The sequence below is a fragment of the Lutjanus erythropterus genome, chromosome 2, assembly GCF_056507025.1.
Source record: "Lutjanus erythropterus isolate fLutEry1 chromosome 2, fLutEry1.hap2, whole genome shotgun sequence".
Classification (NCBI taxonomy): domain Eukaryota; kingdom Metazoa; phylum Chordata; class Actinopteri; order Lutjaniformes; family Lutjanidae; genus Lutjanus; species Lutjanus erythropterus.
In genome coordinates this window covers 28,250,575-28,266,117 of record NC_139318.1, presented here as the reverse complement: position 1 = coordinate 28,266,117, position 15,543 = coordinate 28,250,575, and the positions used below count along the sequence as shown (strand labels likewise).

The 15,543-nt window shown below is 38.0% G+C and overlaps 1 protein-coding gene across 1 annotated transcript in view; it reads left to right on the top strand.

Moving 5' to 3' along the window:
* cacna2d2a (calcium channel, voltage-dependent, alpha 2/delta subunit 2a) overlaps positions 1–15,543 on the top strand; it is a 212,519-nt gene that overhangs the window by 50,668 nt on the left and 146,308 nt on the right. The window contains exon 3 of the mRNA XM_084736056.1: positions 7,227–7,343. Coding sequence (XP_084592182.1) covers positions 7,227–7,343 — 117 coding nt within the window. The remainder of the gene's footprint in view (positions 1–7,226; positions 7,344–15,543) is intronic.

Genomic DNA, 15,543 nt, shown 5'->3' with positions numbered 1-15,543 from the left:
AAAAGTACATTAAAATATGTTTCTGAAAACATTTTAGTCTAGAAGTAGGCAATATAATAACAGAATCAATACAGCCTAGTTTGACAGTTTGATCTGAGTCTAATCTGAGGCACTGAAAAAAAAAAAAAAAAAAAAGTTGGGAAAACTCATAATTTCAATGCAGTTTCCTTCCCTCATCAAAATTCTTTTTAAAGCCAGTGGGCTCGCTTCCTGCTAGCCATTAGACAGAATTAGTAAAACAAAATCTTAAAGTGTTCACTTATTTGATAACATACTGTGACAAAACTTATTATGCTTATTATACATCAGAACTATTAACTGCAATATCTCAAAATGGAAATTTTGGCACTAAGTTCTGTGCTGATGATTAACAGTAATATTGAGTCATTGTCCAGCCTACTGTGTGTGGTTTTACTTTCTCTCCCAAACAGCAGACAAGGTTATTTGTAACAGAATCCATACGTGTCAGTGGGGAATAAGGCTTAATCTGTACTTTCTGTCTGGATCAACTATTGACGTTGTATGAATCAGTTTAATAGTTGTTTTGCTTGTGTTGCAGCAGCTAATTTTCATACATTATGGGCCACAATGACAGTGGTTGACTTAATTTCTCAATGGTTTGCTGGCTCCATGCTTTGAGGAGGTAATTAAGCAGTGCATTTTCCAATGAGGCTGTTTGATGATTGTAGTAGCAGAGGCTGCACAATTATGCAGTACATTGGAATCACTTTAAATCCCTAAATACAGACAGAGAGTGCAGGACAAGTAATGAAAGTTGCATTAGAAAGTTTTCTTTTCCCCTCAAGAATACTCCCTCAGCTCCTTGTTTTCTGAAAAGGGTTCAAAAAAGGAAAAAGTGGACCTCGCTGCATATGATAACAAATAAAATATATTTTGGAATCCCTGCAAGCAGTATGAGTCTTATTGATCTGTGTCTTTGCCTTTTGTGTTTTTGCTTCTGAGCTCGGAGCAGAGAAGGCTCTGCCCGCCCTGTAATGTCCCAGAGACTGCCATGAATCTTCCAGAGAGAGGCAGACCCAGAGAGCACTACCACACATTAAGGGAATGAATATTGATTTAAAAACAAATTTGACATGGTTTTTAAATCGACTTGAAAAATGCATTGCTTAAAAGAGTCAGGGGTTTGTAGTTTGTCAATGGAGCGGAGAAAACTTCGCTCCTGTTTTATGGTTTAATAAGATTCCATTAATGGCTTCTTCCACCTTGACAAAAAGCCCACGCAGAATGGTGTGTGTCACCGTGCATGTGTGTGTATGTGCAGGTATGTTCATGTGTGCAAACACTCACGTGGTTATTGGTCTGAGTTCTCATTCAGAACTGAGGGGTAATGACTAATTCCTTTGTGTGTGAGTGTGTGTGCTCGCATGGACTGTTGAATTGCAGACTAATGACTTTTTCAGGATGAGCAGCTGAAGCACAAAATGAAAGAAACACAACTCAAAGAATTGAACCACCTGTTTCGCTCATCAAAACACGTTTAAAAAGATCTTTTTTTTTCTTGCATGAGTATGCAGATTTCACCTTCACAGTTCACTTTGAGAAGTGGTTTAAAGTGTTGTTTGAAACTAAGCAGGATCCCTGATCCCTCAGAGGGCGGCCAAAATAAGACACCAGGCAATCTCGTCAGAGTGCTCGGCTGGCAGGGTCCGAGCTTCTGGGGCCAGGTTTGCCTGCTCAGTGGGCCAGTGGAAGGAAACTGCCTCTGGCTGTCTGCCCAGCTTTCAGCTCGACAGAGACAGATCATATGGACGCCAGTGTTTTCCTTTCCTAATTGCTGCACATCAACACATCAATCCCACAGACATAATATTTCACAACAGACCGAGAGATCCTCACTTTTGGCAGTTTTGGAATAAATATGAGAATATTTGGTCTGTAAACATTCAATCATGAGACTTCAGAATCAGACGATCTTAATCATGTTTGGTTCAATTGATGTGTGTGTTGTAGTGTGTGTGGATCACCGATTAAATGTCAAACACGCCAAATAGTCGGTGAAAGCCAAGATCACAACTGATTATTGACCTCAATGGTTACTGTGGTTTATGTAACATGATAAATCAAACAATAACTTGCTCCTTGTGAACAAAGCCAACTGATCAGCCACAAACAGCAGTGATTCTGCAGGAGACTGGCTGTACTTAACTCGCTTACTTAGCCATTTTCTTTTTCTCTGCTTCCAGCTTCAAAAATGTAAGGATTTATTTTGCTTTTTCAGTTGTGATAGTAAATTAAGAGTCTTTGGGTTTGGACTGTTTGTTGGACAAAAGAAGCTATTTGAAGACTTCACTTTAGGCTTTGTGAAACTATGATGAGCACTTTAATCCAAATTTTTTGACATTTTATAGACCAAACGATTAATCGATAATAATGATTGCAAGGTGCCGCTCTACAGTAGACCAATAAAAACAACAAATGAGACAAGTTTGCTTCATCCCACTGCAAACTTTGTCTCCATTTGCTGGTGGTGGTCACTGTAACTGGAATGATAGTCATACTTACATACTTCAGGACCATTTCAACGGCTGTACTGATGAACTGAAAACCAACTAGCCACATCATGCAGTATGGGACAAGCAATGAACCATTGCTTTTCAGAATTTAAACAAAGCAGCATATTCCTGAATGACTGTGATGTACACTAGTGAAAAGCTTGAAGTTGTTAAATTGTTGGCAGTAAAAAAAAAAAAAAGATATTAAACCTTTTTCTTCTTGCTCACAAACTGTGATTGTAGCAGTTCTCTGTGCAGTTTCTTATCACAGAGCTATTTGCTGTAAGGGTCAGTAAACATCATCTATAAGCATGACATTAGTTTTCATTGCTGTGTAGTTGACAGTTTTTGCCAGATAATGTTGTCTGTGACATTAATCTACTGTATGGTTGTCATATTACTCAGGCCTGAAAAGACTTTTGGTAATTTCATTAAAGGAGACAAATATATTTTAATACTCTGAAGGTTTGAACCACACAGGGAAATATTCTAACAAAAACCATTTGACCACTTGAGAAACTTTCTAAAGGTCAGGATGTTTGATTGTCAGATACACAATGAAAAGCCAGCATGCTGTCAGAAACAGAACGCTGCTAATAAAAGCACCAGTCTCAGGTTCTGCTGAGAACACAACAGGAACCTGAAATCAGCATCTTAGAAATGAAAGAAACCGCTCTCCACACTTCATTTCAAGTCCATGCACTAGCTAACTGTTTTAGAAGAGAGTTCAAGATTTTTCTAATTCATTTACAAAGTGTCCTGCAATTCCTTTTCTTTTTTATATAATGAAATAATAAATAGGGAGGTCTTGTGCCTTGGGTCGTACATAATTTTAATAATAATAAACATCAGCCACATGTCAACCCAATTTTTAATCCTATATGCCTATATGAAGTGACAAAATAAGATTAAAAAAAAAAAATACTGATATGATATATTAAAAACATTTTAAAAATGTAAAAAAAAATGTAATTTTTCGTTTTCTGTCTGACATGTTTCTGGTTTTGCAAACCCACTGATCTCCTGATCTCAAAATCGATTCTGGACCTGACCTGCCCTGACACACTGATAGACTGACTCGTGACCTGACCAGGAGGATAATCAAATCGCAACGATGAAAAAATGCTTGGAGCTAGCTGGTCAGCAGTACATGCAAAAACTGTAGGAGCAGACAACAAGGAATTAAATAAATGAAAAAAATGCAGTGATATATGCAGATTACACAGGCGTATTTTCAGTAAATTGTTCAGTAAGTTTTGCTAGCAGGCTGGCGAGTTAGGTAGCTACAGTAACATGACTCATACTATTAATGTGAATTTAATGTATGTACACAAACTACAATATACTACAACACTGTTATTAATAACAATATAGACACTATAATGTCAAAAATTACATTTAAGAAGAAGTAGTAGCATTCACAGTGGCTTGTTTTATGGTCATGCTTCATCTTGTAGCTTAATATAAGGATTTTCTGAACCATCAATGGAATGAATAAGCGGGAAATTCACTTCTAGAACCGGAGCCGCTAAAAAAAAGTGGGTGGTGGTGGGTGATTTGAACCTCTATGGAGTCCCGACCTCACAGCCTGTGGATTCTTATTGGCTGGGGGCTGCAAACCACAGCCTAAACGCTAATACCCCGAAACATCCTTAACACATCAAAATAAGATAATAATAAAGGCAGAGGGAAGGGTCTCTGCCACCACATACTTATAATGGATCATAAGAGATGATTGATGGGGACTTTTAGGAAAATCTTTTATAGTATACCTTTTAAATTAAAGCTCAACATGTGGGATTGTGATTATACTCTGAAATGTATGGCATTATATCATCGTGTATGAGGGACTCAATATAAAGTGTGTGTAATTACTTAGTAAACGATCGATTGAATTAGTGAGTGAGTTTATAGTACCTCAAATTAAGGGTGAATAAGTAGACGCTCAACTGGAGTAAATGCAGCATTTCAGCCTCGCATTTAAGCTTTAAAAAGACACTAATTGCTTTAAAATATTCAACGACAACAGGCTTTTCTTGGGTTTTCCTCAGAAGAACTATACAAAATGGTTTTATGGTGTGAAAGTGGGTCTTGCAGTGTCTTAGGGCAGCAGGATAAGTGGTAATCCCCCCGGTGGTGCTCTGTTGTAGACTACAGATCCTATAGAGAGCCTGGGCCGCTGAGTCAGCCTCCACAGTTCTTCCAGGGGGAGCGGACTAATCTCCCAAGTACCTTCCCCTGTCAGTGGTCCAAGCATCTGTCGTTCTGCCTCTGGATGACCCTCCTTTCCAAACATCCCAGTCCCTTCTGGCATCCTGAAACCATTTATCTTACTCGTTTTTTTTTTGTGGTTTGCAAAGTCTGTGTCTGTTAAGTTGGTCTTAACTGATTTTATTCTGAAAATGCCCCAGTAAGCCTAATATATTGCTGTTTCAGTTGCTGTTTCTGAGTGAAGATGTAATTTCTACTTGCACTGTCACTATGGAATTATTTTTCCTTCCTTTTAAAAAACGTTTCTTTTAAAATTTTACTTAATAGTATCTTAACTTAACTTTCACCTGTACACAAAATGCTGATCTTGTCTATACATATTTACATATACAGTGTATACATATCTATGCATTCATGTACCTCCGTGTTATACAGATAATTGAAAGGGAAAAAAGAAAAGGGGGAATTTAAAAGGCAAAGAAAAGAAAGGTTAATCTTTTCATTATGGAAATAGGGCTGCTGCCACAAAAGTTTTCCGTTAAAGTTTCATTAAAAACTAATTCTCAAAACATAATCCATTTAATATTTCATTGCTGTTTATATAATATATTATTGTTACTTAATTTATAGACAGGCCGTCTTTTTTTCAAATAACATTTTGTTCTTAATGAAAGAAAGGCAATCAAGGCACTCAAAAAATAAATCGTAGCAATGAGGTAGTAAAAGATTAAAAAGCTTTTATTATAATGGCTAGGACTGGCTTACAACTAATATCTCAATATTTTTAGATAATCCCACACATTTTCTCCAAAATGACATACTGTTCTCAAATAGTGCAAACATATATGATGATCCTCTAGAAAATGATGCATTGCTGTAAATTAATCAACCCGACAGCAGGGCTTGGTGATATGGACAAAATGAAATATCACTATGTTTTCGACCACATACTTCAATGTTACAACAATATTATAGGGATGACTGGTGGTGCTTTCACACAATATTAATACAATGAGAGTTTTGATAAATAATCATCAGTAATGTGTATATAATCACTTTGTGGATAAAGACAAATAATAGAACAGCTAGCGGAGTGTTCATCAGGGCTTTAAACATGTATCCACGCCTGTATAATAGCACCAGCCAATGGGAGGCACACATGACCCAGATAAACATGACAGGGGAAACTGATGAGACACAAACATGAGATAACACAGAAAAAAATAGAACATTTAAAAAAAAAAAAAGGACGAAAAAGAGGATAAATATGTGTGGAAAGGAAAATATCATTAGAGGAAAGAAAAATTTTTATAACAAGAAAAAAAAAAGTAAAGTCTGCATCTTCAGTGAGCTCTGGATATTAATAAGCATCCAGTTGATGGATCTTCAAAGCTTACATTTGGTTCAGTTTCTGTATGATCGAAGGCTTAATGTGTTAAATGCCCAAGATGTTCACTGAGGTGTCATTAGCACTGTGGAACTCACTAACATGTCTTTCCGTGGAGCGATTCGTAATTCTTCCTCTTTATTCCTTTATTATGGCCTATATAGAAAAAGCCTTCTGCGCATGTCATGGTAATAAAAGTAGTGTTATAATTAATAAAATCATCTTGTTTGAAAGTCCTGTTAGTGTTACTGTCAGTGGAATATTTAGTTTTTATTACAGTGAGCCCAATACAAATATTTAAGAATGCCAGATGGTTTGGTCAGCCAAGTGCTGATCTTCATACTTAATGATTTTGTAGGTTTCCTTTTTCTTACCATATATTGTCTGTACTGTTTCCAGCCACTTGTTTACCTTGGGAGGTACCGATTTTTTTTTTTCTTTTCCAGCCACTAGTTATTTGCTTAAATGCTGTAATTCTCAAGATCTAAAAAAGATATAATTCTTCCTTTTGTAGGCTTATGAGACATATTCCCAAAAGTATATTGTGGTTTTCTAGATACAGAGCTTTCTAGGACATCTCTTCTATTATTTGTAAACCATCTGACCATTAGGTTTGTATATTTTTTACATATGGAACATAAATGTGTATGGTCAGCATTATTTTCCTCACATTCCCTCCAGCAGCTTGACTTTACAGCCTGTTTTTAGGGCAGCCTTCAGCAACTCATTGGATTAAGTCACAATTATGTTGTCGCCAGGCTGTAAATAAGGCTGCTTGTTTTATTTCCAAAGGAGTTAACGTTGTGGAGATGCAAGGTGTTCACCCAGCAGTGAGGATCTGCTTGAGTTTGCGTTTATTTAATTTGATCCTGACTGCCAGACTGCAGCTGGCTAGCTAAGTGCTTTGCCATTAGGGCTCTGTTCTGTGTTTAATTCTGCTACAGTGCTGAGGCTTATGGGTATAATGGCAGGCTGCATACTGCCTGCTCTACAGTAAATGTTCACCATCTTGTGTTCTACCTTGATAATAAGCAAACAGCTCCTCTGTGATCTTCTTAATTAAACTAATGGCTCGGGTAACCTGATCTCTGATTCCCTCTGTTCTCCATCTGCAGATTTATAATGAGAAGAAGAGCCAGTTTGAAATCAAGAGAAACAACCCCAAGGACTTGGTGGAGAGAGTGGCACGGGACATCTCCAAGCTGCTCAACAGCAAGAGGAAAGCCCTGGAGGTAAGACGACGATGCTGCACATATTGTAACACCTGTGTACAAACACGCACTGTAGCCACGTGCTCGGCATGATGCACACATACATGGTGGATCATTTGACTCCCCTGCAAAGTCAAGTTGTTAATACCTGCAGTGTGTTTTATAGCAAGATGTATAAAACACAACACGACTGAAATGTTAACCTCCTCAAATCCGACATTACTCTCTTTCAAAGGCTGTTGCAGGCGCCATTATCAAAGCTGGTGAACGTACTGATATTTGAAGCTTGAAGACATAACGAATAGGGATGGTTACCGAAACCTGGTATTGAATGAGCCCCAGAGCTAAATTGTGACAGACTGCAGCGTTGATAAGCTTTCTTTCTTTCTCTCAATCTTTCTTTCTAAGTTTCACACAGTATGCAGATGTCAGGAATATGATTTATTTTATTGACATTTTAGATTCCAGTTTCCAGTGAGCTATTGTCTGACTGTCGCTCCTCTAGAAACATTTACTTTCATTTGAAAAGTACAATTGTGATCCTTGTATTCTTTTTTAAAACAATGTATTTAAAAAGTCATCCAGCCATGTATTAGTAGTATTGATAAAAACCTAATGATATCCATCCCTACTAACAATTCATGCTAGGTTGTTGGGAAGGGTTTCAGTGGGGTCCCTTGACCTCTCACCTCAAGATATCTGAATGAAAATGGGTTTTATGGGTACCCAAGAGTCTCTCCTTGACAGACATGCCCACTTTATGATCTAGCGCGAGAATGGCCATCACATACTGCTGTCATAGGTCTGCAACATTCACTCTCAAAAGAGACATTTTGCCCCAAATATACATTTAAAAAAAGCTTTTCTGGAGACACAACTATTAAAGTGTCTGTTTTCCTCTTTACTTTTCATTGCCAGCCTCGGAGACTTAACAACAGCTACCAGCAAAATTTAGAGGAAAAGGCACCGAGCTGTAGCTTTAGTCCGTGATGACTAGATATTAAAACATTTTTTAATATTATGTATAGACTACACATTTTTACAGCTGGAGAACATAAAGTATCTCTTTAGGCCGACAACAATTATAAACGAAAATTAAACTGTTAAAAAAATAACTGCTATTCATTTTCATGTAATTTGGTTGGTTGCTGACACCTACCATATACAAACTAAACTTTTAAAATTTGATTTATGATTAGACAAACATGCGGCAATAAGCTACATCTTAAATGAATCTTCAGGATCCCTGCTTTCAGGGAATGTAGGTCATTACCACTTCTAGGCAGCGTATACTGTTGACCTGCTGCCTCCCATGAAACATCCCCTGCTGGAAAGAGGTTGATAAAAAAAAAAAAGCAAATACCTCTGTCATTAAATTCTCTTAACTCTGATTTGTTGGACTTCATTTTATTCAGCTTCTCAAAAAGTATTTTTTCAAGACTCCTCTGCTTATGGTCTCATTAACCAGTGTTATCTGACACAGGTGTTCAGCATATATTATGATGGACATTTGTCTGTTTTTTGTTAGACCATAGTTAACCAAAATAATGCTAAACAACGGGCAGTTTTTTCAGCAGTATCATAATTAAACTTGTGCATGTCTGAGGATTTTCTGCAAACTCTGAAAAAGCTGTCATCTCATAATTTTTATTTTGCAGTCCTCTTCTCTTTCTTCGCTTAGTATAACTTCGTTTCCACATGCACACACAAATGGGTGATGGAAGCAGATCAACTTTATTCCTTCAGTTTGAACTCTTGTAGAAAGCAGTGTAATTCCTCTTTGTAGTTGAAATACAATTTTAAGCCGATTATATTTTGTCAATGACAAAAAATGGAGATAATCATCTTTATAATTTTTTGCCAGCTCTCGTTTTGACTTTTTTTTTTTTTCTGTTTAATGTTGGAGGCGTATATTCTGAAAGATAGTTTGGGTGGTGCATGAGAAGATGGGTTATTTCAGAGGTTATCATTTCAATGTCCTGGGTTTTGGGATATAATTATTACCACTGTTATGCTCAGACAGTCCTGTGATTAGTTAGAAATTTGTTTTGCTCTCACAGTGGGGAACCTCTAACCCTTCAGAGAAGAAGAGGTGGGGGGACACAGACGCAGGGGAGACGAGTGACAAGGAGGGAAATGAGAAAAGTATACACAATCAATTTTTAATTTTTAAAAGCCAGAGATAACATAAAGGAGCATTTGTGCTAATCCTGAAAAAGTGTACTTTAAAATCAACCTATTATCCCCCGTTTAACAGTCTAACAGAGCACAAGTTGGTTTTGTTCAAATCATCTTCACACTAAAAATTACGGGACAAGATGAGAGCATATAATTCACAAATTGCCTGATTAGAATTTATATTTATTGCTATTTAAAGATAAATTTGTTCTTTTTTTTTCACAACAGCGGTGAGACACTCCTTTTAATCAGTTTGGTGATTCTCATTATCTCCACCCACATATACACACACACCTGCACACACATCTACACACAAACACTGATTCATTTTAATCACTGTGATCATGCCTGAGTGGCGCACATACGCTGAAATTGTGGAGGCTGTAATGTACTTTTAAAACATTCAAACTTTACCCTGCATGCAGATTTGTATATTTTTTAATATTCAGGACAGCTAAAAAATTGCGTGTTTTTATGTGTAGCAGTCTCAGTGTGTGCAGAGTATGTGTGAGGTATAGTTCAGGGCTGCAACCAACGATTAGTTTCAGTGTTGATTAATCTATAGATTATTTTCTCAATCAGTTAATTAGAAAACATTTACATTTAGTACATTTAGTAAGCTGGAATCAGAGAAATTGAACTTATTTTCTTAAAAAATTGCCCCTCTACTATAATTTGAATTTCATCCATATAGTGCCTTATTTTAGGATCAAGGCTGGAATTGCCTCAGTCCTACTAAGTATTGAAAAATGTCTTGTAATACCTCAGATCAGTGTCACTGAGACATTAGGCAACGAGCACCAGCATCTAATAATACTGATGACTGGCAGTCTAACATCACACGTCATGCAGGAAAAACACAGTGTTACGCCCAGAGACAGGGATATTTTTTATTTTTATTTATTTTTTATCACCAGCTGCTTATCTGCTCAGATAACTAATATTAAGTAAACTTTGGGCTGCTTTTTAGCCAGCAAGTGCAGCTAACCTGTTAGCTCATTATTGAGTTGATTCACCACAAATGCAAACAATGAAATAATTGATTATTAATAAGTAACAAGATATAAAACTCTCTTTTTTAAAGTCCAAGTTTTCTTATTCAACAAATGCCTCCACCAGACAAAACAATGTCAGATGATGCACAATTACTGCCATTTCTAGATTATTGATTGATGATGGATTAATTTTTAATTGGTTAAATTCTTAATGCCGATTAATTGATTAATGATTAATCATCAATATCCCTAGTTGACATGATGGATGTTTGTCAGACCCGGGCCTGCTTCTCTTTAGAACAGAGAAGATAAGAGGTCTCACTCTGCCACTGTTTCCCAGTACCACAAACACCTTCCTCACTCCACTGCTGTGTGTCATGTCATAATTTAATGTAGACAAAATAATTGATCAGCCACTCAGGGATCTCCTGGATATCTGGCTCACTTGCGTATTTGAAGAAAATTTTCTCAGGGAGCCCTTCATTACCTGACTCTTTATATTGTTAACATGAATTTTATTAAATTGGTATAGAAAAAAAGGATACTTCAGTAACTGGTATCAAAGCCAAGATATTGTATTGACACAGGTATTGAAAATTTCTAAACCATACCGCGCCCTAGGGACTGTCCACTCTTCCTCTCTTCTGTTTCTGGCCACATATGGTCACTCAAAGTGAAAGCGCTGACATTTTGCAACACAGCTGAAGCTTTATAAAGGGGCAGAAGTGTGTATCTTTTACGAGCATGAGGTCTTGTGGGATGCGGCACATTCATGCCAAAGAGCAGAAGCCTCTCAAAGGCACGGTTAATTCAACAGCTTGGATACTAAAAGGAAAGAAGGCGTTACTGTAAGTCTCCTGTGGTCATGTGTAGGATTGGATTTGGAATGGCACTGACCCTACACCCCCGTGTTTTGGATGAGAGGGAGGCTGTACTATACCCCCACCTTCACCTCCCTTCACCTCCCGCAAACACACACAGACACACACACACACACTACAACACCCCCAACCTAACCTCCATGGGCCACACTGTCACCTCACATCCTGTCTGGGAGATTCACTCAGGAGGGAGGAAATGAGGTGAAAAAAGAGAAGGGCTGGAATGAGAATGTCTCCCTGGGGCGTGGAAAAATCAAGAAAATGATGTTCAGAAATTCATAGATTTAAAAATGAGCAGCAAGCGGGAGGGAAGGAGAGAGGGGGTAGAAGGAGGGGTGGGGTGGGAGTTGGAGGGAGAGAGAGTTTGAGTAAAAAAAAAAAATCAAAAGAAGAAAGCAGACAGGAGAGGAAAAGAGAGTCAGATGATAAAATTGCAAAAAGAGAACGAGCAGAGCAAAGAAATGAAGAGTCATTATGTCATTATAGAATACAAACCTTAACAAAAAGTATGCAACAAGTTAATATGTTTCATTTAGGCTGGTTTGGATTTATATATTTTTTCCAACTAAAACTAAAAATTCAAGACTGTAGGCGAGAGAAATTCATATGGACTTATTATTCATACAGGGAGAAAAGTGAAAGCCATGTCTTAATGCAGCCGGTAGATAAGAAGGTCTCAAACTCGGCTCAGCGCAGTATTGACAGCGTTTTATATTCCAGCCTGTTTCTACCCCCTGTAATGGTTATTTAGTCCCAAATATTCCCTGCCACACGTTTAAAAAAGAGGAAAAGTGTGTGTGTGTGTGTTTGTGCACACGCACAGGCATGCAAGAAGAAATTATTCTTCTGCAACCTATTTAAATACTGCTCGGGGTGATTCGCTGTAATTCATGTTTATATTACTAATGAGAAAATACACATTGACTCTAAATGCTCAGTTACTGATATAAAGTGGGGAGGGAAGCATTTCTCAGCGCTCTGGATTTACTTGCTTTAGCCTTAATTCCTAAATTAGCAGCACATTTTAATCATTTAAATGCTCTGCTTGTACTGTTATTAAAGGGTTGGGGAAAAAAAACCCAAATCTGGTAGGTGAGGATTTTTTTTGTTTGCCTGTCTGGGCTGTCGTTATTCCTGCAATGAACAGGACGCATGCAACAGTTGGGAAAGAGTTTTTGCATGTGTGGATATAACAGCCAACTAACACACTGATACATGCTTGATTTCACACAGCCACTATAAAAAAAAAAGTCTAACTAAATATCCATAAATTATAATTCATAATGCAATGAATGTTCCCCTCACCCTAAAAATGGAAACGGCATAAGCTGACTTACTTTTTTTTTGTCAAAAGCCTCCCCCCTGTTTATTCTTTTTTCCTTCCTTGTCTTAATCTCCTCCACTCCATGTCCCTGTCTGCTCTCCTTTTCTTGCCTCTGGCTTCAGCCGTCTTCTCAAACAATGATCTGATTCTACGGTCGGTGCCAAAATTAAAATGTAACACAAACCCCGGTAGGCTGACAGGCTTGCATGTTGCCGCCGGACACTTTATAAACCTCTTTGTTTTCGCAGGCAGGTTGAAATATGATTCAGGAAAAGCTTCCTCTGATGTTTTAAATTTTTAGCTTATTTCAGTGGCCCAGTGATTTGCAGCTGACACCTGGACTCTTTTTTTTAAATTAATTTGAGGGTAGATGAGGTGACTTTCCAGTCCATCAGGTTACTGTTTATGCCTCAAGTATGTGTTGATATTCTGTGCAAGTTCCATTATACACATCTTGTCCTTAAAGCCTCAGGAAATTATAGCTTAGTAAAAAGAAGTAGTAAAAATACACGTATAATATCTGATTTCAATGTCTCATTATACATTCACAAAACTAACTAACTAAAAAAAAAAAATCTACTTCAAAAAAAGTCTGTTTTATGTCTCAGGAGTGTCTCTCAGGAGTCCTGGAGCAATGCACTGCTCTGGACGAGGACAGCAGCATAATGTATTTAAACTACTAACCAAACCAACCAAAAATCTGTATCTGTTTCACTGTATGCTATATTTAGAATATTTTCACTGCCTTACTTTGACGTCAGACAGGGTTTTTCCGACAGTGACCTGAAGCCACTGTTTTTGCTCGCTTCAAAGACACAAGACTCCTTTGTTTGTGTTATTGTGTGACTTTGTTGTTTTTAAGGGTTAGTTCAGGTCCGAACTAATGTTATTTGCCATGGATTGCGGCTGCAGTAAACAGCAACTCTCCGATGTTCTGTGAGGTAAAATTACCATTTTTGTCAAAAAAAAAAAAGTCTGGGTTCACCTGATTTTGTAGGAATCAATAAGCAGAATCATAATTTCAAAGAATTGGATTTGATTCTTATTTGGAATCAATTCTTGATTCCCAACTGTAACAATGCTAAATTAATAATAAATTCATATTTACATGTTTGCTCTAGGAAATAATTTAGGAAATTTTCAGGAACTGACGGACCTGTAAAATAAATCATTTTCAACTTTTTTTCTTTCTCTAATACAAAAATATCTCTCACACTACTATTTGTACCACTTAATGCACTTAATACCTCTGGAAGATTAGCAAACTGGTATCTGATAATCAATACTATCTGCAAAACCCTGAATAACCCTTAAAAACGTAAGTAGGGATCAGTTTCTTCCTAGCCACAGAATGAAATAATGTAATGATACACACTGGGATAAACTTGCATCAACTCTGTTACTTGATTGTCTCATGTCATGTTAGCAGGACGGTGGTCAATACAAAGACGGGTAAACTGTGGGTAAACAGGACTTTACTCACCTTGTTTCCTCTCGTTAACTACAGTCGATCTAAAAGTAGATGAGTAAACTGTCTTCGTCATTTCAAAGAGGTGGATGAACTGAGTTTATTTGGTTTTACTCCTCAGTACGCCCCGTGGTTGAGAGGTTAGTACATGCCGCTCAGTGAGTGTTTGTTTACGTACTCTATGTACATCACAAGCACTAGTCTGTGAGCGCTCCTTTGTACTTTTATTGAGTCTTTCTGTGCGTGTGTTTTATCGGAGCAACAGACTCACACCTGAGCGATGCTACAAGAGCGTCTGTCTGACAGGCCTTTTAACCCAGAGCAGCCAGAGAGAACACAGCCCTCCATGTAACCTGTCATGTGTATAAAGCCAAACAGGTGTGATAGACCTCCCAGTCTGATCTGAGCCCTCCTATCTTCCCGCGCTCCTCTTTGTGATGCTCCATATGATCGCCACAGAGGCCTGAGATCAGTTGGGCCCCTCAGAACCATCTGAGCCTGAACATCATCCCGCTCACTGTCAGTCAAAGCCAGGCAGAGTCGAGCTGTCAGTCAGACCGCTGCTGGGATTTTCCAGCCTCGGGGAGGGAAGATGAGGCCACGAGCTACAGACAGAGATCATGTTACATTCCCATCAGCTGCTGCACAGCAAAACTACCATTGTCAAAGCTCTTAAGTTATGATTTCACAGAGGGGACTGGTGGAATAGAGAGGGGACTAAGGTTGGTCTAATCCAATTACACAGATCTCAATACTATCCCAATACCACTTACAGGCTGAAGGATGGCTGCCTCTGGGCTGCTCGCAGCTTGATGGATACACACCCAGCACTCCACTGGGTTGGTTAGTGAAATGGTTGCAGGGTCAAACCATGGAGATGAGGTAGGAAGGTGAAGCCATGAGGCCTGGTTTAATATTCTTACAAAATACAGCCGAGGAATATACCAACGAGCAACACGAGTTAGTGAGGAAACCTTAGCAGCAGGCGAACAGCAGACACAATAGAGAGGAAGAACATTGCTCGCACAGAGGCCTTTTAGTTAAACAAGTGTGCATGCTGAGATCTGTGGTTCACTCCACCACTATGGAAAAGAAAGATTGACCCATATAAATAGATATGATTCACTCTGGTTTGTGTGCATCACAGCGATGGCAGATGTGTAGCAAATATCTTTAGACTAGAGGTGAAACTGATGTTTAGAGTAGTCGTACCAGGGATGTTCACACCTGAGGTCTATTATTACTTGTTCCAGCCCTGGTGCCTGGTTAAAATATACTGTACAACAATCATAGTAGCAAAACATTTAGCTTTTGAAACAATATGCAAACAATATTTTCACACATATTTCCATTCTTTTCTTCTTTTTTTTTTTCC